The 27780-nt window shown below is 40.6% G+C and overlaps 3 protein-coding genes across 7 annotated transcripts; 2 read left to right on the forward strand and 1 right to left on the reverse strand.

The window, feature by feature from the left end:
• Window positions 1-20257, reverse strand: LOC131461077 (RNA-binding protein 5-B-like). Of its 4 annotated transcripts, XM_058632071.1 has the most exons (26): window positions 20083-20257; window positions 10533-10665; window positions 8847-8898; window positions 8535-8769; window positions 8278-8421; window positions 7341-7410; window positions 6908-6981; window positions 6097-6180; window positions 5947-6007; window positions 5775-5843; window positions 5522-5682; window positions 4649-4746; window positions 4292-4379; window positions 4132-4200; window positions 3962-4034; window positions 3766-3869; window positions 3481-3607; window positions 2878-2969; window positions 2605-2775; window positions 2360-2509; window positions 2071-2145; window positions 1804-1983; window positions 1538-1612; window positions 1359-1465; window positions 564-693; window positions 1-412 (listed from the first exon to the last, which is right to left on the reverse strand). In XM_058632071.1, exons 3-26 carry the CDS (start codon window positions 8861-8863, stop codon window positions 287-289), a joined length of 2580 nt encoding a protein of 859 aa, XP_058488054.1. In that variant the 5' UTR covers window positions 8864-8898; window positions 10533-10665; window positions 20083-20257; the 3' UTR covers window positions 1-286. The 4 variants fall into 4 exon arrangements, with proteins under 4 accessions (XP_058488054.1, XP_058488056.1, XP_058488053.1 ...); XM_058632073.1 differs by lacking the exon at window positions 10533-10665; XM_058632070.1 differs by lacking the exons at window positions 10533-10665; window positions 20083-20257 and adding an exon at window positions 9997-10100.
• emc3 (ER membrane protein complex subunit 3) lies at window positions 10673-14093 on the forward strand. Of its 2 annotated transcripts, none has more exons than XM_058632085.1 (9): window positions 10673-10907; window positions 11812-11971; window positions 12058-12115; window positions 12199-12292; window positions 12993-13097; window positions 13225-13306; window positions 13399-13478; window positions 13587-13669; window positions 13747-14093. In XM_058632085.1, the coding sequence occupies exons 2-9, from the start codon at window positions 11817-11819 to the stop codon at window positions 13873-13875; spliced, it is 786 nt and encodes a 261-aa protein (XP_058488068.1). In that variant the 5' UTR covers window positions 10673-10907; window positions 11812-11816; the 3' UTR covers window positions 13876-14093. The 2 variants fall into 2 exon arrangements, with proteins under 2 accessions (XP_058488068.1, XP_058488069.1); XM_058632086.1 differs by lacking the exon at window positions 10673-10907 and adding an exon at window positions 11155-11286.
• On the forward strand, window positions 14902-27693 carry usp4 (ubiquitin specific peptidase 4 (proto-oncogene)). Its single transcript, XM_058632068.1, has 22 exons — window positions 14902-15145; window positions 16509-16636; window positions 16749-16879; window positions 16967-17093; window positions 17179-17324; window positions 18780-18841; window positions 18973-19119; window positions 21102-21219; window positions 21321-21494; window positions 21589-21747; window positions 22032-22256; window positions 22338-22421; window positions 22537-22631; window positions 22724-22906; window positions 22983-23203; window positions 23300-23530; window positions 23636-23706; window positions 23797-23912; window positions 24007-24156; window positions 25447-25550; window positions 25744-25832; window positions 27173-27693. The coding sequence occupies exons 1-22, from the start codon at window positions 14994-14996 to the stop codon at window positions 27293-27295; spliced, it is 3036 nt and encodes a 1011-aa protein (XP_058488051.1). The 5' UTR covers window positions 14902-14993; the 3' UTR covers window positions 27296-27693.
• Window positions 27694-27780: the final 87 nt, after the last annotated feature.

The raw sequence follows: 27780 nt of genomic DNA on the forward strand, positions 1-27780 counted from the left end.
TTTGTTAGTATTTGTGGGCACAGTTCAGGTTTAATCATCACAATGATTGATTTGGAGTCTCACAGAAAAGGAAAAAGAAACAAACTATTTCATGACAAAATATCAACCTATATCCAACATTTTATGTACATAAATGGAATAAAAACTACAGTCTATATCTGTACAGGGAGAGGGGGCTTTTTTCTCTTCTCTCGTCTTCTTCATGTCACAGTAAAGTCATTTGGCCACACACACACAATTGTCAGGATTTCACAGTTCCTTGCAATTACTCCTCTCTACACTCAGCTCACTCGATCTCAGTGAAGCGTGAAAACATGGCCTTACGAACAGCATCCTTGTAGGTGTCAGATGCTGTCAGTTCGTACGCGCTTCCCTTTATACCCAAGCCTGTTCCCTTGGTCCTTAATGAAGCCTGCAGGGAGACAAGGAGCAGTTATTAGAGGAGGCAGACCGGACACTCAGGTAACACTGCTAATTACTTCGCAAGTGGTAAAAAAAAAATGAAATAAGAACACAGTGGGATGCTTATTCCATCTGTTATTTGTGAATGTTAGTTTCCTCACCGCAATAGGAGTAGTGATGCCCTGTTGGTGGCGCCCCAGGCCTTTGCCTTCCTGCCAGCCCATCGCTTGCAACATTTTGTTCCCGATATTATCGCTTGTTAGGCCGTCTTTGGTCGGCTGCTCGTAGTCTCTGTGGAGGTGGAAGACGGGACGTGACAATCTGTACATTCGCTAAAACCAGACTCTTTAAAATATGTGTTAGTCCAAATAAAAGTTGACTCATCAAATATCTCAATAATGCCGTTAGAAGCTGAATAATTACTGCATGAACAACAATAATAATAATAATAATAATAATAATAATAATAATAATAGATTTTATTTGTATTGCACTTTACATTTGAACAACAAACCTCAAAGTGCTACATTTTTAAAAACAAGATAATAAGATAAATAAAAGAAATAAATTAGCTGTATGCTTTTCTAAAAAGGTAGGTTTTGAGTTCATGAACACTTTCATTCAGACTCAAACTGGCCTGTGCAAATCTGCACATGCTCCACACATCCCACCTCTGGGTTTGACCCAGAAATAAAAAGAAGGAAAAGACAGCAGCGAGAAACAAACGGTCCAGGACGGCTCTTTATTTGGACCAAGGAGACCCGAGTTCATGCTGTGTCAGCTTAAAGAATGGAATACTTTTAAGTGCACAAATGGTCGAAAAAGGCTCCAAGCGACTAACGAGCCGTCAACCAGAAAACATCAAATACTAACAAGCTGAAAAAGGGGGAAATGGTGCCATGGAGCGTAGTTCACTGTGAGAGGAAACATCCTGAAAAACTGCGAGTGACACTTACTGTGTTGGGGGTGGAGGTTGATAGCGTTTCTTCTTCTTGGGTGCAGGAGGAGGTTCAGGGACACCGTACTTCTCCCTCCTCTCTGCGGCTCTGTCTCTGTATTTCAGCTGAAATGACCACGACACATTAGTGAGACTATGAAAGGAGAAAGATTGGACTACATCTTACGAGCCAAATACCTCCGTCTCCTTCCTCTCCAGCTCCTCCAGTTCAGCTTCCGTGAGCCTCGACCTTCTCTGGATTTCCAGATTTTGCTACAAAGTTGAAAGAAAACGTTAGCCGAGCTAACACGAGCTAACGACATCATGTAAAATATCCTATTTCCATCTATATTCACGACAGTTTAAGATCTATAATATCTTTTCTATTTTCACATTTCACTTCCTCCACTGAACAGATGGCACTGCCCGGAATATTCATGGCCACTGCCGTTTTCCACGCTCACCTTGTGGAGGTCAGAGAGCTGCTGGTGACGCAACAGAGCGTCTTTGGTGGGAAACTGACGCCGACACAGCAAACAAACCATTTTCTTCCAGTCTGTTATGTAACTGTCGTCCTCGACCACTCGCTCTGAGCCGCCCTCCTCTGGGTCACTGTCGCCATTATAAGTAACAACGGGGGCAATCTGCAATTAGAGAGCAGGTAAAGGCTGCGGCGTTCACAGATAATATTCATTATCTTCATTAATAATTGTCAAGAGGGGGAAAGAAACCTTATCTGGAGGCTCCTGCTCAGGGATCCTGAACTGTTCATTCATGAGGGGTGACATTTCGAAACCTCCACTTTGCTGAAAGGAAACAGAGACAAATGAAATGTAAAACACAAGATGGTCTGGAAGATAAAGGCCAGTCTCTCATGTTTTAGTAGTTTTCATGACCAAAACGCTAATGACAGCTAAAGGATTCACTGCCCTTCATGTCCGATGTGAAGTTTATTTCTTATTCACCATGACACTTATCCAACTGATAAGAAACAGTATGAGGGTCTAACAATGACACTACCTTCTTCTCAAAGAGGAAGAAACCGGCATCAGCAGCTGCAGACTCTCTCCTCTCTTCCTCCTTCGACAGTCCCATGCCTTGGAAAGTGCTCTTGAAACCTTCTTTTTGCTTATTTAAGCTTTTTGCCCACCGCTCCATGTCTTTCGCAATCTGCAATTTCATTGACAATATTTTTTATTTTAAAAGACACAACAAAAATAGACTTAAATTAAATGAAAATACCTTTTAGAAAAAGCAGCATTTACCTGTTGTGCAGATTTGCTTTTGGGCTTCTCTTTTTTCTCTTTGGGCTCTTTGTTGTTTGAGCAGCTCGCTGCGGACATCTGCTCTGCGTTTGGGTCTGCTGATGCAGGAAAGTACGTCTGCTTATCGCTGTCCCAGTACAGGTACTGCTGTGTCTCGGAGTTATAGTAGTACTATTGAAGACAAGAAAAAATGAAGAAAAAAATAAGTCACGGTTGTGATAAAAACAAATAAAAGTCAGAGTGTTTGGAAGGATTTTTTTATTCTGCACATACCTGGCTGCTGGGATCATAGTACAGGCCAGTCTGTGGATCGTAATAGTACCCTGAAGACTCGTCGTACTGATACGAGGATGAATCTGGGACATCTGCAGATAACAAAAAAACATGTTAAATAAAAGTAAAACACATAGAAACTTAACTAAACTGGATATAATTTACAGTTTGACCGATAAAGGCTAATATGATCTTTAGAAATCAGGGCAGATCAAATACAGTATGATGCTATGTTATTTTTGGCATTTTTCTCTTTATCTGATAAAATATAACCACTTAAGTTATACTAAATACCCGATCTGCACTGTATCGTCTATAGTTGGCTGTAGGTGCCTGGTCTTGCTTGAGTTAAGTCCAGACGCCTACAGCCAACTACAGAAGAGGACCTGGATGACTGAGAACCTTCACAGACCTGTCTGCACTGTAGTTCACCAGTATATTAGATTCTCAAGATTCTCAAGATTCTGCAAATCAATACACTTAAATGAACAATTTATTCATTTTATATCGAAACAGCAACAAGCGGCCTGGTTGATTAACTGGTCTCTCTCTAAATGATAGACACAAAGAGGACGGTACATGCAGCTAAATGAATTATTTTACCTGACACGTTAGCAGCCGGGGCGACACAGGCTGTGACTGAGGAACCTGCTGGTGTTACCAGTGATGGAGCGCAGACACTGGCAGGGTGTTGATGCACGGCGTCGACCACACTCGATACTTGATGTGGCTGCAAAGTGCAAATGAATCACGATGATCTTCCACATCCATCACACAATACTAGACAGAGTTACTTATAATCCTTAGATTATATACAGACTATATTATTCATGTAACAATGAATAGGTCTGTCTGATGACTGTACAGTAGATGACGTGTTGTAACTACCTGTATAAGTGGCTGGCTGACGACGACAGGCTGGTAGAATTGAGCCGTCTGGGAAAGGACCACACCACTGGCAGCAGGGAGTAATGTCTTGATTCCTGGAGCAGCTGGTGACGGGAGCAATTAAAAATTGCAGTTTTAAACGTTGTGTAAAAAAAAGGCATCAAAACACTGTGAGTGATTAACACCTCGTTATTACCTCCGAGTAATCCATCTCCAATGACAGGAGTCAATCCTTCCAGCTGCTGCCGCCACACTTGGAAATTCTGTCCCTACATCAGAAAAATAGTTAGAAAATCATGGCTCATTCTCATTAAAAGGAAACATTGTCACAATAAAGTTAACTTAGTTAAAATTAAATAAACTGACCTGCGTTTGTGGTGGTGCAACGACCTCTGGAGGAATGTATTCAGAGGAAGCCCCTGAACCCTGTTTCAACTAAAGAGACAAGTCAGTTACCAAACAACACAAGCTATATTTAAAACTGTATCGTGTTTTCAACACTCAAAGAAAAACCAAATAATTCTACCTGGCTGGACGACCACTGGGCAGCAGCGATGGCTGTGCTGGCTGCAGAGAGAGCGCAGGCTCTGGTCCCATCAGGCTGTGCAGAGTCTCTGAAAAAGACAGAGCGTTCATTTTTCAATAAATATGGCAAAAGAAATTAGCCCCTAATTGTAGGATTTCTAAATAACATTTTTTTCCTCCAGAAAATAAATACATTTTTAAAGAATGTATTGTATTGCGTAGCATGTATAATTAAAATTCCATCATCCACAATGTGTAGTCATGCACTACCCCAAGCCCCAAAGGTGCTTAACTGTGCTGGATTCTATTCATAGAAAGCTAAATATGAATCCAAGCTGTGTGAGGTGTGATGACTCACTTTCTAGCACTTTTGGCATAATCCACGCCGATTGTTTTCCCATCCAGTTTCAGAGGTGGCTGAAGGCTCTGGAGGATGGTGAGCAGCTGAGAAGCCTCCTGTAAGCAAGTAAAGACACAGCATTGTCACACTTGTGTACACTTGTGTACACTGACACTAAATTATAAACACAAAAATTATACTGCACTGACTAGTGATTGGGCTTTTCAAGCTAAAAATGATATTTGACAGCCCACTAACAACAAACCCCCTGCACATGAGAGCTTGTGAGATTAATGCCGGCTTCACAGTGTGTTGAGCCAAGAGCGGCAGCGAACATGATGCATTCAATGACCCTGGTACATTTCATTTAGGCTTTGAAGAGTTGCTTGAAGATGTATTTCATCACAAGGAGTCCACTACTGCTGCCACCTTGTGGTAGTGGATGCACCACAAATCAAATTGACATGGAAGACTGCATGTTTACTTCCTAACGCAATCATTGAAATTATTGCTCAATTTTGTATATTTTTAATGTAATAACCAGGGCTGCAATGATTATTAATTGATTACTAAATTAATTGTCAACTATTGAGTGTTTTTTTTTTCTATAATTAAGAAGTCATTAAAACATGTTAATTTTGGTCTTTGGATCAAACAAAACATTCAAGAACATCATCATTTCCAGGTTTGGGAAACATTTTTCAACATTTTGTGACATTTTATAGACCAAACAAGTACTTGATTAATAAAGAAAATCAATCAACAAATTAATTGATTATGAAAATAATTATTAGTTGCAGCCTTAGTAATAACGAATAGTCAAGTTCAGTGACTGCGTTAACAATCAAACAAATAATTCATGCCCATCCCTTGTACTGACTGTGTCCATACCAGGGGGGATGAGAGTTGAACAAAAGCAAAGCCTCTATTTTGTCCTGTTTGCTTGTCTTTGATGAGGCGGATGTTGCCCACAGACAGATTGGCGTAGGGAGACAGTATGTTCAAAATCCCATCGACACTTGAAAGGGGGGCGATGTTCCTCAAAATGATAGCTGTTAACAAAAAGAGTCGCAATGAAAAAATGTACAATGTTGTAAAGATTAAATACTTTGAATGTGCAGTAGCAAAAACAACAACAACTCACTATCTCCATTGTAATCTCCTGGATGTTGAGATTCTATGTTTAACCCATTAACTGCGGGGGTCTCTCCGTCTACACGCCATCACAACAAAGAGTAACAATTTGTTGGTCTGTACAAGAGGACAAATCCAATTTAAAAGAAAATACCTATGGTTTGATAAAGCTACCAACTCACCAACTTTTGCTCCTCCACACCTGAAACACTTCAGCCTTTTCCGGAAATTGTACAGACCGCACTGTAACAAAATCAGTGAAAATTTGTTGTGTTTTTCCAGTTTACCGATGCAGCAGAAACACAAACAATGTGTTGAAAAAAACCACTCACAGAGTTGCAAAGCCAGTTTTCAAACTTCTGTCTCCTGTTGCTGTAGTGCACTGCAATGCTTTTCCCCTGGATCACCAAGTTGTTCTGTGAAAGTCAGAGGGTTCCCAGTTATTTCAAATTGTGACATATTCAAGCCACAGAAGCAGGTGAGATCCTGCCACTACCCCACCCAGTGAGTGAGAGCATCTGGAACAGGGAAAGAGTGGCTAGGCTTACACTCGCTGGTTAGGTAGAGTGTCTTTGGGGAATACAAGGGAACAGAGGTAGAAAGAGAGAGAGAACTGCAATTCTGTGTACGAGGAGATGAGGCCTCAAAAACAGTTCAGTGTGTTTGGGACCGGAGTGCTGCCAGCTCATCCCAGTCTCATTCCAGTCTTCGGGTTTTAAATGGAAATGAGGAAAATATCCAAGTGACTGAGCTGGAGCAAAATGTGCTATGAAACCACAGGGAAGTGAAAACTAAAACATTGGGGCCCACTCTGTTAATAAAAAAAACCCTCATTTTGAAAGAGAGGCATGGTGTCTGACTGGGCATGTAACAGACAAATGCAGAATACATCACTGCATTTCATAAAATACAGTGATTTATGCCTAAATTTACAACATACATTAAGAGAAGCAGCTGAAAGAGGATTTTAATTTGGCAGGAAATGTAACTGTATCGTTAGAAAATGAATCATCCAAGTGTGTGATATCAAAAAAATAACTGATTCTGATATGACAGTTTTTGGACTCATCACCCTCACAGCATTAGTTAACTGGAGCTTTAATCTCCAAGAATAATTCTAGACTTGGTGATTATTGAGGCAACCTGATTGGTCTCCATCCATCGGGTAGAATCTTGCAAGTGATAAAACTCCACGAAGGCGAAACCTCGGCTTATACCTAGAGACAGCATTCAAATATAGATGGGAGGTGTGTTAGTTAGAATGCTTTGATGGAACATGCAAACTCACATTGGGTCTTGTACAGTCCAATTCAAAGTAAAAAAAAAAAAAAAAGGTGGGGAGGAGGGTGCTTATAAGGTCAAGAGGATGGTTGCTGCATTTTGTTTACCATAGCTTCAAATGATGCTACTAACATGATAGACGTATAGTACATACTGCACCTGACCGCATCACCAAAAGAGACATAAAGGATCCTCTGAAAATGGTATGACATTTTATATAGTGGTAAAAGTGGCTTTTATGACTGGTGCATTTTGTCTGAGGGTGAGACACGAGCCACTGTAAGGCATCAATCACCTGTTCTCTTCCTCATCAAGCGTATGTCCACAGGCTGCGGTCCCTGCAGCTGCTCGAGTACTGTGCGGATCTGGAATAGAGAGACAGGCGGTCAGAGTCATCCGACTACAGCTGCTGTTCTTCAGTGTTTTTCTATTTTTTTTAACATCATACAAAGAGATCAAACTTGCTCTGTTAGCAAAGTAAAAAGCAATTGTGGTTCTTGTCACAGAACTGTCACTTGACTCCTTACTAAGTTATCCATGTAAAATAAAATTGACTTCCAGAATAAAAGTGAATTTAAATTTCCTCAAACTTTTCCCTATTAGTTGACTCCCTTCTTCTCGCCACCTGAAATCCAATCACACCTCTTGCAAGAGGTTCTGTTTTACTCAGAACAATTAAGAGGGAAGTAGCAGCTGGACCTATCTAGTAGGGATAGGGATTAAGAGAGTAATCATTCTCTTATCTTAACCTCCTGTCACGTTGTGTAGCATTTAGGGCTGAACGATTTAAAATATCTAATTGCGATTATTTTGACAGGACTCGCGATATGATCTGCAAAAACACAGGGATAGGTCATTTTTCAGTTGTACATCATTATTCTCATTTTCATTCCAAAAACATATTTAAAATTATTACTTTGTAATATTTGTGCAGATCTGTGAGAAACAAATAGGAGGAATTCTGACAGACTTTTGCGTTAAAACACACAGCAGTTGAATGTCCATACAACTGCAATTATTGTAGGTTAACACCCCGCAGCAGACCAGTGGCATTTTGCTTTAAATCTCGTGTGATTTTACCCTTTAAAAATACTCTCAAAGTTCTGGCTCACAATCAAAAAGGGTGAACTTCAAACTGTGGATTAAGACCTTCAAACTGTGAAGGGCAGCATTACACCTCTCGGTGAACAGCCTGTCATAAATTATGAGAAGAAGAAGAACTGTAAGCTTACATCATCCTCTGTAACATGGAGAGAGAGGCCCCTAAGCATAATAGTCCTGCTCTCCTCCTCTGACTCCATTCTGTAGTCCTGGTCTGGATAATCTCCATCATATTCATCATCAGATCGGTCACTGCTGTGCCGTTTTCGCCCCCTCTGGTATAGACAAAACAAAAATGTAATGCTGTTAGTGTTGAATTTTGACATTTTCAGTGGTTTCTGCTTCTACAGGTGAGAAAAAGATAAAAGATGTTCCTATATTCACTTACCTGTGGACTGTCTCTGCAATCGTCAAAGCGCTCTCTGTATCTTTCATCGTGTCTTTCATCGTGTCTATCATCTTGCCTATCATCATGCCTGTCATCGTGTCTATCTTCGTGTCTATCATCTGCCCAGCGCCGGTCATAATCCCTCTCTGCATCTCTACTTCGTCTTTCCTGCCAATCTAGATCCTCTCTCCTTCCAACTGAACCATATCTTCCACTACGTTCTCCACGAGTAGTCCTGTAAAAACAAGAAACAACCGATGACATAAATACAATGAACATGTGCCACAACAGCTGGCTGATGTTTAGTTTTACCTTTTATCGCTTCCCATGGTTGACTGTAGACAACACGTGCTCGATCAAGAAACTGTGGGGAAAAAATATTTGACTTCTGTCAGTGAAAAGCAAAAAAGGGTTAACAGATAAACAAACTGAAGCTTCATGATGCATAGTTTTCATGGAATTTCCATGACCTATTTCAATGTTCATCCTCAGAAACAACTACAGAAAGCTGTTGGTAACACCTCTTCAGTGACCACATTGCTCAATTATTCTGGCTAACTTGCCTTAGTTTAATTAAGTGTATTCTTGCTAGATAGCTTTGGATTTTAAGATATTTTAATTAATTCAACACCTGCTTTGAAGATCAAAGCATCTATTACAATCATCACGCTTTGTTTCTTCTTCTATGGGATTTAACAGCAGCTTGTATCCAGTGGTGTGCACAGACAATTGGAAGGGCAGGGGTTAAAATTAAAAGGACACCACCTACTGCACTCTGGTGGGCCGGGGGCCACAAATGCAACCTGTGGCCAACGGAAGCCCGGCCCTGGGGACTGAATTTAATGCTCAATAAGTTCCATAATGATCAATAATTGTGAATGTTCTAACTTGACAATATTTAACGTGCTGTTTTTAATGGTTCACTTTCTGGTTCAGTGTGACATGAGTACTTAATACAGAAAAGTTATTGTGAATAAAGTTAAAGTATTGTGGAATTGTCTGTATTTTGATGCTGTTGTCATACTTCTTTTGACTACATGTGTATTGATGATTGCTGCAGACAAAATTCCATTCCACACAACTTTTAGTAAAAGTGTTAATGTTATTATTTTAAGTTTAACACACGGAGGTCATAGCGGGTGATATCACTGGCTTGAACAACTTAATTGCCAACAAGACAAAGGTATAAGCTGTATCAGATGCCGTGAACTTCAGCTAAAATGCAGATGTTTTAAATGTGCCCTTAAAACATCACTTTATCGTTTTTGAATGTAAAACGAGCATTAGCCCTTTGCTAACACGAAAGCAAACAGGCCACTTCGGCTAACGAAAAAAAAAAGCTAGCGAACGACGTTACTTTAAACGTTTGACGGAAACGGTAAAGACGTTAAATTCAGCCGTAAACTCAGCTGATGAAAAACACAGTTGCACAACTATTTAAATGACGTATATTTGCACTGACCTGATTAGCGAAGCTTGCTATGAATGCATGTCCTTCCAGTCTGTGAAAGAACAAGTCTGTCCTTTTCTTCTTCTGCTTTTTTATTTCGGTTGTATGGCGGTTGGCAAACAACGATTTGGTGCATTACCGCCACCATCTGTTGTGGAGTGTGGATCAATTATTTATCAATACAATATTTATGGTCATTTGTAGGTAGCCTGCTCCAATTAATGATCATTTAATTTTGAATCATAATGGTAATAATGGTAATATTAAGATGATTTTGAGTGTTTTGTCGCATCTACTTAATATTGTTTTAAACAGTTCTGCAGTAATAAGTATGTTATACTCCTAGTTCTTTATTTGATTAACTCGTTAACAATGTTTTGTTGATTTTAAGGTCTTACTGCAATAAGTACTATTGTGCTATGTATATGATTTTTGAGTTTCATTTCAAATGTTGGCTTAGGCTGAATCCTGTGACCTTATTAAATGAGTTAAGCCTTGTTGTATCCTTATTTGTGATGAAACCGTTTTGCATTTAGATATTTACTTACTTATATTTTACCGTTGGTTGCTGGTTGTTGTTTTTTAATCGGTCCCCTGACAGTTTTTGAAAGCCCACTCTTGTCCGAGTTAGAGGCCACACCATCGCCAGGAGACGCTTCCCTCCATCACCACTCGGTGGCACTGCAGCCCCGGAGAAAGAGATGCTGATGAGCGACAGAAGCAGAAATCTGCCCCTCATCCTCAACACTACACCACAATGAATGTGGCAGTACGCACGAAGTGATAAAGATTGTTCGATTCATTCAACTACCTCACATTGCGCCCGGTGTGCGTCTGCCGCAGCGGTGAAGTAAAACGCCTCACGTGCTGCTGCTCCGAGCGCTAAGAAGACTCACCATCTCCCATCGAGCACCAGGAAGAAGGTAGCCAGCTAGCTAGCGTTAACGTTTTTTTTTATTGGCGCAGTTAACCCCCCCCATTTTCTGGTTTATGTGACAATAACAGTTATTGTATATTGATTAATACAAACAACACATGTTTTGTAGATCAACGAAGTCGTTTCTACGTGTCAAATTGCTCCTTGTCATATGTTAGCTTCATGGCTAACGAGGTTTAAGGACTGACAGTCCATCCGTTTGTGCTTTCGAAGCATTTCCGTTGTAGCTTCTGTTGGAGGTGTTGATGTGAATGTTGACTCAGCATCAGTTGCTTTCAGTCTTCTGATGTTTATCTATTGTTGCCTGTTTCGGTTTCGGTATCTGCGTCCACGGTTAACCCTCAATTTCATCATTCGGTTCGTCGGTAAGATCTAAGCTTGTTAACAGCTTCTTTTTTTAATCCTGACAGTTTTTTGGTGTTTAGCATACACAATTGTTCTGTGCTTTAAGAGAGGGATAATCCAGAAGGATTGAGAAATAAGGATGAGAATGAAGGAGAATTTGCAACTGTTTTCAACAGTTGAATGGAGAAAATTGAGAGATGTGATGAAGCAGGGTGAAAATTCATGATAAACTGCGTTTAAGAACGAACTGTGATTTATTTTTTTGGCTGTGGAGGGCAGTGTTGCAATACCTCTTAGTAAATTATTATTATTATTATTATTAGAAGACCAAAATGCGGCGATAACGGACTTCTGTGATAAAGAAATAACTTGGAACTATGTAGGGCAGCATTACACCAAAAGTGTGGCTTGAGTATAGGGTGCAAAAACTGATACTCTAAATTGACTGATTGCATTACTGTGTCCATCTTCTCTTAACCTTTACCTTTTTAAAATCCACCTGACCTTTCTCCTTCTAAATCTTCTTCTTTGATGCTTTACACCAGGCTGAATGGCAGAGCCGGAGCTTCTGCTGGACTCCAATATCCGACTATGGGTGGTATTGCCCATTGTCTTCATAACCTTTCTTGTTGGGGTGATACGGCATTATGTCTCCATTCTTCTTCAGAGTGACAAGAAGCTGACTCTAGAACAGGTTTCTGACAGGTATGTGATCTGCAGTTGAGGTGAATAATGTTTGGGGAAAAAAATGCAATTCATCCAATGTCTTTTTTCCTTTCTTCTCCATCTAGCCAGGTTCTTATTCGGAGCAGAATTCTCAGAGAAAATGGAAAATACATTCCCAAGCAGGTAGAGATTTCTCTTATTTGATATTGGTACATTCATGTTTTTCCTATGTCTAACACGTTTCCTTCTCTATCTTTCTTCTTCAGTCCTTTTTGATGAGGAAGTTTTTCTTCAATAGTCAAGAAGATGGATTTTTCAAGAAGACCAAAAGAAAGGTTGTTCCACCCTCTCCAATGACAGGTAAGTACATAACGCAGGGCTGACTCCTTTCACTTTCCCAGCAGGTGGAGAAGCAACAGACCACTTTTCTGGGTCTTGAGAAGCTGCTTACGTACTATAAAAGTTTTCCTTTGTTTGTCTCCCATTCACCGCTTCACTGTCAGTTTTCAGCTGCTCACTTTTCAATTATAACTTACCTTTTACATAGATATGAAGAGGAGAGAGTCTGGGAGAATGATTCTAAACAATCCCAAGATAATGGTGTGTTTGATGTGCTTTCACTGTGCAAGTGAAAATCATTAGTAGCCAGTTGTGAAGTTTGAGTGGCACCGCTTGGAATCATGTAGCACTGGTGTACTAGTGCAGATTCTGGATGAATACTATTAAACCTACCTGTATGAATTAAAAACCTATAGAGGTCAATAACAGACTGTAAACTGGATGCCAGGACACATTCTGCAGCTACAATATATGATCCTTCAACTTCACAGGCTCTTCTCTGTTTATTTGAATCAAAATAAAGCATCCGCTGCTAAAACACGTCTGTTGTAAAAAAGGCCTATTGAGAGTTTATAGAAAATGTCAAATGCCAAAAATGGTGTTTCTTTTGACACATCTACATTTTTATCAAATGGCAAATTCAACTAACAATAGTTGATTCAACCGATATTGACTCCAATAAAACACACCTACTGTACAAAGCATTTGTTTTTTTCTACAGATCCCAGCATGCTGACAGACATGATGAAAGGCAACGTCACCAATGTGCTTCCCATGATCCTTATTGGAGGCTGGATCAACTGGACATTTTCAGGATTTGTTACAAGTAAATGATCTCTCTTCATCACCCGATTTTACAGCTTATCGTGCAGAATGTTGCATGCTGTGAGTTGGAGTAGCTACCACTTAAAGATATTATTAATTGAGATATTTTATATGTTTTTTCTGAACAGCTAAGGTTCCGTTCCCTCTTACGCTGCGCTTCAAGCCCATGCTGCAGCAAGGAATAGAGCTACTCTCGCTGGATGCATCCTGGTAAACAAATAAAAGACCCACTGCCGTTACGTATTTAAGAATATGTGTTTCAGACCTTGACACGTTTGCTTTTGTGTGCACTTTTCATCCAGGGTGAGCTCAGCATCGTGGTATTTCCTGAATGTGTTTGGACTTCGAAGCATGTACTCGTTAATTCTGGGCCAAGATAATGGTAATGTTGAGATGATTTTTGTCACATGACATTGTGAAATTCTACATTGCATTCAGATTTTTATTTGTTATCTTTGGTTGCTGATTGTTTTGACATGCCGTCTCACAGGCGCAGACCAGTCGAGGATTATGCAGGACCAGATGAGTGGTGCTGCCATGGCCATGCCTGCAGATACAAATAAAGCATTTAAGGTATATTTTACGGTCAACATAGTTTTGGGAGTTGTGGTTTGTTGAGTTGTTCATGTGATGTTTGTTCTTGATTTTAGGCTGAATGGGAGGCACTGGAACTGACTGACCATCAGTGGGCGCTGGAGAGCGTTGAGGAGGATCTGATGAGCAGGGAGCTGGACTTTGATGGCATGTTTAGCAAAGAGCTGCCAAGCGGCATCTTCTGATGACCTTGGTGTTGCTATTTGTAGCCTTCAATTTACATTTTGTATCATTGCGGGAATATTTTTCTGTTAAAGACAGAGATTGGATGAATCCCTTAATGTTATGCAAAGTTTACATTTGCTTATTTGTAATCCTTGTTTTTTTATTTACACCTGTCTGTGAAATACCTGAAACTAAAAAATACACTGGTTCTGTGACCACATTGTAGATACTGAAAGCATTTCTTTGTTGTTTTTTTTCATCTTTGAGATTTTAAGTTTGGTAGAATTTAGGATGCTTTCACTTATAAAACGTTTTATTGTTTAGCTTTTTAATGTATGCCATCATTATGCCATTAAGTAATAGAAAGCATTTTTTTAAACATTAAGATTTGTTGTCTTCATTGTTCCACGTGTAGTAGAAATACAGCACTATTTTACAGGTCTGAACGTCATTTAATAAAACTAACTATGTTTAAAAAAAAACCCTGCTTGGCTAGATTACAAGTTATTGTCGGTGATTAGTGTTGGCTGGACACATGTTTGTGTGATTGAAATATTGTTTTAAGCATTTTGACTGTTTTATTTTGTAAAATAACTCCCTTGTGTTGTTTTGTACGAGATAAAAAGTCTGTTTTAGCTACCTACATTTAATTGCTGTAGTGCTGCAATTATTGCTGCATTTCCTCAGAATTTCCGAGGCAATATAATTTCCTTTAAGAGATAAAACTTCCGTTAAAGAAATAGGAAACTGGATAGCTACGCATTTGCACACATAGCAAAGACATGCAGCAATGTGACGATGTAATTGTAATTATGACACTGAATAGCATCAGCAAATGTAATTTACTCTTGAAAGGAAACTATCAAGACATCTGTGACCCACTCGGCGTTCTGTATTCAACCTGATAGGCTGGGTTAAAAAAAAAAAAGTTGTATACAAATATAAACATCTGGAAAAGACTTGGATAGCAAACCGTATCAATACGCGGGTGTTAAACCCAAACAGGAATCGGCAGCTGTTCGCGACTCGTGAACCAACCGTAGAGGAAGAGCGTTTCCGACGTGAACGCCGCCGCTCTGAAGCTCGCCGAGTGCGGCTCTCCACCCGCGCGTTCACGATACCGGCATACACTGACTGCATGATGGCCGAGGGAGGCGGACCCGAGTCGGGTGGCGCGGCAGACTCAGACGCGGAGCCGGTAGCCGCACAGATGCCAACCCCTTCGACCGAGAGTCAAAAACAGACTGTTGGATCTCTTTTGAAAACTAATCTAAGGAAAGGCGACGAATGGTGAGAACAGAAACCGACCCGCGTTTACGGGGTCTCCCGGTTTGCGTTAGCTAACGTTAGCTTGTGTATGATGAACAGGAAATGCTAACGTGCTATGCTTGGCATGCTACCTTAGCATGTTAGCATTTCCTGTTCATGTCACAACGGAAGCCGCTGTGATAGTGACATTTTGCTCAGCTAATGTTTAACAAGTTAGCATGCTAGTTGCTAACTTCACTAGTTCCAGCCCGGCTTTATACTTGTTCTGTTAAGAGTGGTACTTCAATAAACACTTGTAACCAACAGAACGAACACGGCTAATCAAATATCTTATCCGTTTAATACTGATGCGTGTGGTGTGTCACTATCCGGGCAGACTGGTCGATGTTGAAGGCTAGTCGTCAGTTAAATTAGGCCCTGGATTCAGGTGGTGGATTCTACTGCTGGCCAAACCGGCTCGTTGCTTAATAACAAGGAATTAGGCCCTATCACGGGGACTGTGGCGTAAACAATGGCGGTACCTGTATGTGATGATTTGTCAGATTAATTTGTTCGATGTGTTTGTTCAACTTGTCAGTAACGTGCGTTTGCCAAGGCTATTACTATAAGATCGAACAGCACATAGGCCTGGGCTCAATGCAGCCTCATGGTTTTAATCTCAGCAAGTCATTTCATAGAGAAAATGTACATTTAATATGTTTTTAATAGATAGAACTGGACAAATAGGCAAGAAGCAGCTATTGGTCAGGTCAGCTAACGTGTTGAAATTGGCGTTTAATTAGCCACCACTACTTATAGATGGTCTCAGTTGTGTTGTAATTTAAACGACCTATCATCCCCTGGTATTCAGGCTAGTATATAAAGTTCACAGGCTCATTAACACTGTTGTTTACCCTGGGTAACTCTCTGGACTGGAAACGGACAGAGAGGAAACAATGGGTGGTACAATCCAGAAGAATGCAGCAGTGTAACGTTACAGATGCCAAATGCCATAAAATGCCACTACCAACTTCACAAACAATCACCAGGGGGGCAGAGATTACACTCATTTCATTTTGTGCCTTTTGTACATATTTTCTGCAGTGGTTGCATAACGTGACCAGCATCTTGCTACTGAATTAACCAAAGGTGATTCTCCCTTGTGATGGGATCAAGTCAAACTAGCTTGCTCTTATCATACCTGCAAATGCCAAGGCAGTTTGGTGTTGCATAAAGTCCTGAGTTAGCAAAGTGTACAGTCTCTCCAAACCCTATATATTTTACATTATTAAAATATACATATTCCTTTTCTATTTTTGCTTGATATGCCATGTACACCAAGTGATCGAAAATGTAGGACAACTGATCAAAGTATTATATGTTTATCATTTTCTATTTGTTTTAGGTATCTAATAGACAGCAGGTGGTTCAAACAATGGAAGAAGTATGTGGGATTTGACAGCTGGGACATGTACAATGTAGGAGAAAGAAGCCTCTATCCAGGACCAATTGACAACTCTGGGCTGTTTTCAGGTAACATTTGTTTTTTGAAGAATATTAGAAATTAAAACAATAATTCCAATTCCACAAAGAGATTTAAATATATGTTTCTTTAGTCATCATTTAATTTTTTTCCCCATCAAAGACCAGGAAACTCAGACCCTGAAAGAGCACCTTATAGATGAGCTCGATTATGTCCTTGTACCCACCGAGGCATGGAATAAGCTTGTCAGCTGGTACGGCTGCCTTGAGGGTCAGAGACCAATTGCCAGGAAGGTAATGCTGTTGAAGATCTTTTCATTTACACTGTTCTGTTAAGGTGGGACTCCCTAAATATACCTAAATGTATGCTTTGTTTTCTAGGTGGTTGAACATGGTATGTTTGTGAAGCACTGTAAAGTGGAGGTCTATCTGCTGGAGCTGAATCTGTGTGAGAATGACAACATGGACAATGTTGTCACACGCCATTTTAGTAAGGCTGATACTATAGGTAAGTTACCTACCTGTGACACCTGCAATGTCGGCTTTGCTTGGATACAGGGAAGATAAAATCTTCCAAATCTTTTTTTCCCCAGACATAATAGAGAAGGAGATGAGAATGCTGTTCAATATCCCATCAGAGAAGGAGACACGGCTCTGGAACAAATACATGAGCAACACCTATGAGCAGCTGAACAAGCCTGACAGCACTGTGCAGGATGCTGGTCTGTTCCAGGGGCAGGTATGGTAAAGCTTTATTATTCAAATGACGTCCAGATCACTGATGGACACTATTCCTCATTTCTCTGAAATAAAGAGCACCACTGTCCTGAAGCAAACCTGTGCTCACCGTATACAAAATTAATTTACAGACATTGTACAAAATAAGTAGAGCCTAATGCATCGCAATACATTATCCCTATAATAACACACACTCGTTGAGACTGATATAGACTTGGTTCCGCTCTATTTTTATTAAGTGGAGTTTACATTGTGTTGTACTCCAAGGGCAGTGTAAGGTGTTCTCTTATATAAATTAGGGGTCTAGGAAGCCTCACCTGCTAAACAAACCGCTTATTTAAGTCCAGTTGGATACTCTTGTTTTGTTCATTTTAGACTAGTGAAACAGCACCTGTACCCAGGAAAAGTTGATTTCCAGACCTTGAAAAGTCTCCAATTTTGTGTGAAAGTCTGGAAAAAAGTTTTGCCCATAGTAGAGTTTTAGAGTCTGTGCATGTTTTTGAATATCAGTAAAACATAATTGGCTGTGAATTATGCGTTCATTCCTTTGATTCATTCATGCTTTGATTAAAATGATCTTTTCCATTAAACACAAAAGATACAATCTCAAACAGAAAGCAGGCATGCACATATAATGCCCCTGCCAAGTTTGCAGCATGTCAAGCAACCTGTTCGATAGATATGCAAATAGCAGACAAACTTTCACTTTCATTTCTTATCCAAACAAAGTCAAATGGTCTGTGTTAAAGAACCTTGAACTGTGCTTTGTCTTGAAAATGTAATGGAGCACTTTCAACCGTGGAGGGCACCTCTCAGTGTACAGCCTTTCAGAACATATTGGAAGAAGAGGAAAGTCAAAGTCAACAGACTCGAGTCAAGTGTTTAATTTACTACTGTGGTTGCTGTGGTAAACCACATACAGATGATGTTTGAGGACGTCTCACTCATTCATCTTCTACTGCTTTATCCTCCACATGAGGGTCACATGGGGGCGCTGTGCTCAGTTGACATAGGACGACAGGCAGGGTGTACACCCTGGACAGGTCGCCACAGTCCATCACAGGGGCCACATATAGAGACACAACAGTAACACTCAGTGTCCAATGTGCTCCAAATAACCCTAACCCACACACAGGGAGAACATGCAAACTCCATGCAAAAAGACTCTTGTTCAGATTGTTGACCTCTACACTGAGGACAGTGTCTGTCTCCATTAATTTCTCCATATGAGACAGGGCGTAAGTGGCTCATATAACATTATCTACTGTGTTTCAAAGTTGGTATTACACACATTCAAGCCCTTTTATTAACAAGTTAGAATCTTCTATGTACATTTTATTACCGATGGCAGCCTCTCCAAGACACTGCACCCTCTGACTCATACATTATTTAATTTAAGTCTGGTATATAGCATATGAAGGTCAGTTTGGCTCTTACTCGGCTTGCTTTCACACAGGTGCTTGTGATAGAGCGAAAGAACGAGGATGGCACGTGGCCCAGACAAGCGTCTCATCCCAAGTAAGCCAGGATTTATTTATTTTCTTGGTAAAAGGAAATACAAACAGCAAATCCTAATGTTTAAATGTGTGTGGGGGTTTTAAGTAAATGTTCATTTCAGACGTTTCAGATGTTTTTCTCCTGTTCACCAGATCAAGTACAACCCCATCCAGGAATTTCACTACCTCCCCCAAACCCTCCTCTTACTCATCAGCCAGTATCTCCTCAACATTAGCCAACGGAGACAGCAGCTGTAGCCCTGGATATACACTCAATAACAGCACGTCCTCCGGGAACAGGCAAGTTTTTCCCAAACATAACATAACACTGTTTACCTCAGACACTGGTTTTACTCTCTCTGTGTTTTGCACACGTCTCTTCCATTTTGTATTAAATGGGTATTGTATGGCTTTATTTTCTTTGTGTCTTTTGCTGTCAAATACACACTCTCTTTCACTCAGAAAACTTCTGCATGTGTGCAACCATTTTATAAATGTGTATGTGATATAATTAGAGCATCATTTCAGCCCAGTTTGTGTAATGTCACTGGAGAGTTTGCTGTTTCCTGTCCAGGCAAACATGCATACCCCTATTTAGTTGTGTTTGTGTTTAATAAATTGATTTAAAGTGGCAACTAACGATTATTTTCATAATCGATTACTCTTGTCGATTATTTTCATGATTAATGGAGTAATCGTTTGGTCCATAAAATGTCAGAAAACGTTAAAAAAAACCTGTTGATCAGTGTTTGTCAATCCTGGAAATGATGATGTTCTCAAATGTCTTGTTTTGTCCACAAACCAACCATGTCTTTGTAATGTGGAGCAAAGAAACCACAAGATATTCACATTTGTTCAGAAGCTGAAACAATCAGAAATCTTGTTTTAATCATGAAAATAGCTTCAAACCGATTAATCGATTATCGAAATAGTTGAAGATTAATTTAGTAATTGATTAGTAATCGATTAATCGAGTAATTGTTTCAGCTCTACATTAATTGTGATTGTAAGCCAAATTAAAGATTCCCCTCCTGTGGATAAAGTGGTAGAAAATGGATAGATGGAATTGGTATCTGTGACCAGATTTGTAAATGTTATAGAGACCACTGTAGTGGCGAAAGTACACTTAATTCCAAAGCCACTGAATAGTTGTTAGCTGTAAGCAGGCTTCAATTGGCTTGACTCGTAGGTACTGTTTTAATTCATCAATCACGAAGGCGAGAGAGAGTTGTGAGAAGGGTTTGCACATTTATTTCCACTTACCGTACATCCAAGTTACATTTGTGTCCAAGCTTCTCAAGGATCAACAACACAGAAATATTCCCTTGATGTTCAGTTTGTGAATGACGATCTATAGATTCCAACAGTAAGACAACGCAACCTAATGTCACGTAGTGACCTGACGTCAAAAACCCTTGTTACACCAAAAATTAGAGTACAGCTTCTAAAACGAACACACCAATCCAAGTGCTAGATATTTTTCAGTACATATATTCCAATTCCTTTCTATCATAGCCGTCAAAGATATCAAAGCGTCCATCTAAAGAACAATAAAAACAGAATGGCCCCAAAGCCATGTTCCTTTCCTTGCGAGAATATTTGAATTTAATCAAAGGCTTAAGGGTTACCCTAAAGCCTTTGATTAAATTAAATATTCTCGCCCTTTCTGATGTTTATATAGTTATATAACTACTTCAACTGTTCATGAATTACATTGTAACAAGTGTCAAATCTTGCATTAACCACCCGACCTAACTCTGGCTCCTACAACCACATTTAATCAAGCAAAAGTTGAACGGTAAAGAAAAAGCTTGTATTATAGTTGTGAATTTGTGAAGGTGATGTTCTTTGTTGGTAGTTAGAGCAACGTTTTCCTCAAAATGAAGTTCAGTCTTTGAGAGTAGATGGAGCGTAGGGGAAACCTGGTGATGGTAGACGGTTGTGCTTTCACACTCACCATGAACTCTCGTGCCCAGTTACTGAGTACCGAGTACAGAGAGGGCAAGTGTGAAGCTGAGGTTTGCTGAAAACCATATACCCATTTCTGCCGACTCGTTGAGAAAAGAAGTTAATGTCAGCGCATCACTGTGTCAGGATTTGTCCCAGTGCTGCTAATGGCCCGTCCACATGTGACAGATGGCGTTTTAGAGAGAGGAAGAAAAAACTTGGCTCAACGAAAGTTTGGTGGACCAAAGTAGACTAGTTAATTGTTTGGAAACACTTTTGAGGTACGCATGATTTCTACTGCTATCGGCGCTGTAACAGATCTGCTCTATCTACAGATTGGGGGGCTACAACTCGTATAGCTCCTCCTACAACTACAGGGAGTCCCAGTCGCAGCCTGGCCTTTGTGGTCTCAGTAATTTGGGCAACACGTGCTTCATGAACTCTGCCCTCCAGGTAAAACTCCAAAGTCCTGACATTTATTCATAGAGAGATACTTGTGTTCTCGTGTGTCATATTTCCCCATCAATAATATTAATTGTTTCCTTTTTCTCCAGTGCCTGAGCAACGCATCACCACTCACAGAGTACTTCCTCAATGACCAGTATGAGGCCGAGATTAACCGCGATAACCCATTGGGAATGAGAGGCGAGATAGCCGAAGCCTATGCTGATCTAGTGAAGCAGATGTGGATGAGCCGTAGCAGCTATGTGGCCCCACGCACCTTTAAAGTAAGTCGTGTAGATGCATCTTCATGAGTGGATGCGTGCCAAAAATGATTGAATCCAAATGTACACGGCTAATTAAATGGATTTTTCTCACCAGACCCAGGTCGGACGCTTTGCCCCCCAGTTTTCAGGCTACCAGCAGCAGGACTCGCAGGAGCTGTTGGCCTTCCTGCTGGACGGACTACATGAAGATCTAAACCGTGTCAAGAAGAAGCCTTATCTGGCCCTGAGGGATGCAGAGGGCCGTCCAGATGAGGTAAAGTGAAACTGAAACAGAATTCATGCATTAGTGATTTCCTTCGTGTAGCACACGCAAACTCACCAACAACAAACTAATTAAAGTCAGGCTCAATCTGATGCTGGAGTTTACCTGCTGAAGCGTTGTTGTTTTTAGAAAGTGAAAGCTGAAGGGAAACCTAATTAGAAGCTTCCAATTGAGTTCACCATCTCCACTAATTGATTCACTTTCCTCATCTTGTATTGAATAAACGTTTGAATAGATTTTCTCCATTATTTGTTTGTTTGTTTGTGCAATTCCAGATTGTTGCTAAGGAAGCCTGGACAAACCACCGTTTGCGCAATGACTCCATTATAGTAGATATTTTCCATGGCCTCTTCAAATCCACGTTGGTTTGCCCAGAGTGCGCCAAGGTGTCCGTCACCTTTGACCCATTCTGCTACCTCACACTACCTCTGCCCATGAAGAAGGACCGCACCATGGAGGTTTTCCTGGTGCGATCAGACCCTCAGTCGAGACCCACGCAGGTAAATTGACATTAAACTAACACAACAGTTGGCAATCATTCAGTTAAGCATTGTTCATAATCCTGTTTATTTCTCCGACAGCATCGAGTGATCGTCCCCAAACTGGGTAACGTGACAGACCTGTGCAATGCTATGTCCAAGCTCTGTGGTATCCCTTCAGAAAATGTAAGACCTCTATTATTTTACACTGAGAGCAAGGAATCTTCTTCATTATTAAACCTTTTACATTTTATTTGTCGTTTGCTGAAGCGCTAACTCTGCTATTCACATGTATTTCTAGATGGTGGTGACGGATGTTTACAATCACAGGTTCCATAAAGTTTATCGACGGGACGAGAACCTCAACCAAATCATGGAGAAGGACGACATCTTCATGTAAGTCTCGTTGGTCTGTAGATATTGAGTTTAGTGTTGGGTCACCATGGTCGCTGTTTTGTGTGACATGTTTCTATATATGTGTTCTGCAGGTATGAGGTACAGGAGGAGAACAGCGAGAGGATGAACCTGCCTGTGTACTTCAGGGAGCGCCATTCGAAACACGCCGCAAACTCCACGAGCACCATGCTGTTCGGCCAGCCTTTGCTCATCACTGTGCCCAGGCACAACCTCGTAGCAGATGTTCTGTATGAAAAGATCCTGGAGAGAATTGGGTAAGAAATGATTCTGTTTAATAACTGGAATACAGTCATTTATTTCTGTAATTTATCTTCACTCTTTTTCCTCCAGGCGTTATGTTAAACTACCCCAGAGCCCCGGCACTGAAAGCAGGGCCTCGGCCTCCGTTGCCAGCTGCAGCCAGGCACCAGAATGTTCCACATCTACAAGTGTCAATGCCGGCCTGAGTGGCTGTGGCAGCCCCCTGTCCGATGGAGCCTCCTGCAGTGCCAGCTCCAGTAACGGCAGCAACCACTCGGGGACCTGCAATGAAACTAACGGGACATACGATGGTAAAACAGCCGAAGTTACCCGTCGCTCCAATTTCAAATGAATGTAAAGGGAAGCATTTGAGTCATTAATTCTACATTCATTGGTTGTGTGTTCAGGTGATGAGGAGGCCATGGACCACCAGGTGAGCCCAGAACCGCAGAACGGCCAGTCAGAAGAAGAGGAGGAGGAGACGACGTCTGACTTGGAGAACGGGTCGAATAAAGTAGAGAGCAAAGCAAAGAAAAGCACCGCGCCGGCCAAGCTCTTCACGTTCAGCATCGTCAACTCTTACGGAACAGCCAATATCAGCCCGCTTCCTTGCGATGGAAATGTCCTCAAGCTAAATCGTCAGTGTTTATATATGTATATATTTTATGGTTTCATTTATTTGTTAGTTTCAATGAATTGCATCCAGTTGACGCACATTTCCCCCCCATTTCCTTTATTTACAGCACATTCCACAGTGGCCATCGACTGGGACAACGAGTCAAAGAAGTTGTGCTACGATGAACAGGAAGCCGAGGTCAGTGGGTTAATGTTTCTTAGGCAGCCCTTTGACACAGTATCCAAAACAGTCTTATTTATATTCAGTGTAAATATTGTATATTTACAGGCTTATGAGAAGCACGAGAGCATGATCCAGCCTCAGAAAAAGAAAGCCACCGTGGCCCTGAGGGAGTGCATCGAACTCTTCACCACCATGGAGACTCTCGGAGAACACGATCCATGGTGAGGGTTGAAACACCTAAGGATTACCGTACTCGTTATTTTAAAATCTGAAAAAGAACTGTCAAATAAACCCAACCCCCCTTTTTTAACGCAGGTATTGTCCCACGTGTAAGAAACACCAGCAGGCCACAAAAAAGTTTGACCTGTGGTCGCTGCCTCGCATTCTGGTCGTTCACTTGAAGCGTTTCTCATACAATCGGTGTTGGAGGGACAAGCTGGACACGGTGGTGGACTTTCCCATAAGGTATGATGGAAATCAGGATTTCTAAAGTTTTACCATGTAAGCATGGGGGCTGGAGACAGCGGGTGTTGAATCCTAAGAAATGAACATTCCCAGGGTTATGAGTCCCTTTTTTTTGGCCATTTGATTTATACTTATATATTACATGAAAATGGTGCTTATTAAATTATCCAGGAAAGGCTGTTATTATTATTATTATTATTATTATTATTATTATTATTATTATTATTCAAGAGAACACAGAGGATTTACCCCAGTTTTAAATACAGTGTTAATAATCTTTTTACGGTGATGAACTCCCTCACAAGAGGGAGCTGTTGTCTAAAAACTCGTCTGAGTTATTGCAATCGATATGACTCCTGCCTCTTGAGTCACCGTATTCCAAAGAACAATTACCCCTGTGTTCTTATCTGCTGTTGTGTAACTGTAGATGTTGAAACTTGAGTCATTAACCCCTTTTTTCAGTTGGTACAGAACAGATTTCCCTTTGTCTTTAAAATAGAGAAGTTGCTTCAGGATTACGTGGTTTTAAAGGCTTCCCTCTTGGCGCCGTGTGCGGCACTCATTGACTTTCTGTAGAGGAACTTGATCCAGCTGAAAACCAGGAAGCGGAACACAAGTTACTGTGTGCTTGATTTTGAAAAAGCCTGAGTCATGCTTACTAAGGATGACTGAATCAATTCTTTTTTTCAAAAGTTTTTTTGATCAAGGTCTCTTTTATTTTTCAAATATAACAAGCAAGAAAATACAATTCATACATGGAACAGTCAAGTCTAGTTCCTGTCATACAAACAAACAAACCAACCAACTTCCCAATGCCCCCCACCCACAGGTACTGGACCCCCAGCAAATTTCCATACATCCCAACATATTCAAGTATGGGTCTGCAGACTCATACGTATATAATTAAAATATCTAAGTAAATAAAGGAAAATGACAACATAAATAAATAATAATAGTAATAATTAAAAAAAAAAAAAAACAACATCAAGGTACACACACACACAATTGGGTTACATAGATATGTTAGTAGCTGCAACACCCTCTACAAAGGAAATAGATGGCTGCCAAATGACATAAAGTTTTCTTATAGTGTATCTAATTTTTCCTAAATGAACATGACTCATAACCTCTCGAATCCATTGCCCATATGTTGGGGGGAGAGCATTTTCCATTTAAACAGGACAAGCCTCCGAGCCAACCCAATTCTTCATGCTTTAATGCTGTACATGGTTTGTTCTGGTGTGAAAATTCATGACTCTTTTAATGACTGTGGGTATTTTCTTTTAACAGAGATCTGAACATGTCAGAGTTCGTGTGTGACCCTAAGGCCGGCCCTTACGTATATGACCTCATCGCCGTGTCAAACCACTACGGAGGAATGGGAGGTGGTCACTGTAAGTCACTGTTCATTTTCTTTATATCTTAAACGACAAGCACAAAGTCTGCCAGCTCAATGACAACCTCTGTTATCATTTAAATCACATCTCATTGTTCTTTTATGTGCATTTTATGACTGTTCCTCTATCTGAGTAAACTAATGGCTTGTAACAGCTGTTTGGTAACACTTGTCTTCCTTCCCTCTGACAGACACGGCCTATGGCAAGAATAAAATGGATGGGAACTGGTTTTACTTTGACGACAGTAGTGTCTCGTCTGCCACAGAGGACCAGATTGTGGTGAGTGTTGACTCTTCAAATAATAATGAGTCTGTTTCTCCTATCATTTGAATCTCCTCGGAGGCTCCTCTTTTTTTTGTTTGTTTGTTTGTTTGTTTGTTTGTTTGTTTGTTTGTTTGATTGATTGAAAGTACGTAAAACTCTGCTCGAGATACATCTGTCGTCCACACACTTGCCCACCGTTTTAAAGCTCACAACAACAGAAGTATAGAAACGCTGCAGGCTCTAATTTAGTTGGAAAACTCCAGGGCTGCGTTTCATTACAGATGGGCTAAAAACAACAGTTTTAGAGGATCAATGACATGTTTTCAGGTGTGTTTAGTATGGACGCAATTTTAGGGCTGCACAGTAAATCGTTAAAAAAATCGAGATCTCGATCTGCAAGTACGCGTTCCTTCACGCCATGTGATTGTTGACAAGTAGCACAGAACATAGAAGAACGTGCGTCTGCTCAGCTGAAATAAATACAAAATGGATGGCGATGAAAACCCAGGTGGTAGTGACGAGAATCACTCAACCACCTGACGCAAGCTTATGTCTCGCCACTCACAGGCTTTCAGCAGTGCTGTCACTAAATACACCACACTCCTCTGTTAAATGATGAGATTTTAGATATTTCCTTGCAACATATTAGAGATGATCCCTTTTACCGGGCAAAGAATTCTATTTGGTAACTTCTGGAGACACCCAGAACTGTGTTACCATGAAATTTCACCAATCGTTGGAGGCCTGCGACACTCAAAACTTAGTGCAGTTCCAGAAGGCTCAGTCTTCTCCTGCATCTGCAGTAATATCTCAAAAACTAATGATAGAAAGTTGATGAAAACATGGAAAACCTGGAGGACCAGGATTGTGAAAAGTTCTAAAATAACATTCCTTTCACTTTATTTGTGTTTTCCTTGTATATCTACATACGTATAAGGGCAAGGTACCATACATGGTACTTTTCTGCCTGAAAATAAAAACATTTTGACAAATTTAACAAAAGGAAAAAGGTCTTTCTTTTTTCATTTCCAATGGTTAAGTCTTTTTAACTGATCTACAGTTTGGCCTCTTCCTGTGACGGCACTCACATTTTCCCTGGTTATGACCAGAATCCAGGATCTAGAATCGTGCAGCTCTAACACAGATTATTACTAAAACGCTGTTAAAACGGACGCAGATCTTTTTTCTTCTTTTAAATGAAAATGTAGTCAGAGATGCGGTTGTTTTTATCAACAGACCATTATCAGATGCAGGTGACTGCAGCCGCCGCCCTGTGACTTGTGTCCAAAGTGTCAAGTGTCCCAGGTTTTTGTTTGGTAATCTTATCTCTTGTCCTCCTCCTCCTCCCGTTTCAGACGAAAGCAGCCTACGTGCTGTTCTATCAGCGCAGAGACGAGGAGTCTCCCTCCAAACCTCAGCCTTCGGCCTCACTGGGTGGAGCGCCCGAAGCAGCTGAAGACCACATGGACACAAACTGAGGAGCCCTGACGAAAAAAGAAAAAAAAGAAAAAGGGACGCGCACTGAAATGCATAGAGCAAACCGAGACACTTGGATGCACACAAAGCTACTTTAGTGACAGAAGACTCCACAGACTTGACGTTATTAACCCCCACCTTCCCTGTATTTTGGTATTTTGTCTTGTATGTTGTCAACTAGAGCCAACAGCCTTGTCAGAGACTTCCTTCTTGCAGTGGGGGTGGCCTGCTGATTTCTGAACATAGTTTACTAGTCTGGAACTAAAGAGGAATATACACGGGATAAAGATTGTCTCACTGGATGAACAGAATGTTAGGAGTGCCCTCAAAACACATAGGTAAATAATTGTTTCTGTCGCTCCCAAGACTACAGTCAGAAATATAAAATAAGCCAAATGCACATGTTTCAACCAAAGTGTTTCAAGTTATTTATGATTAAAAACAAACAAACTTGTAAGACATTAGCAAAATAACTGGGACTGTGCCT

This window comes from Solea solea, chromosome 6 (assembly GCF_958295425.1).
Source record: "Solea solea chromosome 6, fSolSol10.1, whole genome shotgun sequence".
In the NCBI taxonomy this organism is placed as follows: Eukaryota; Metazoa; Chordata; class Actinopteri; order Pleuronectiformes; family Soleidae; genus Solea; species Solea solea.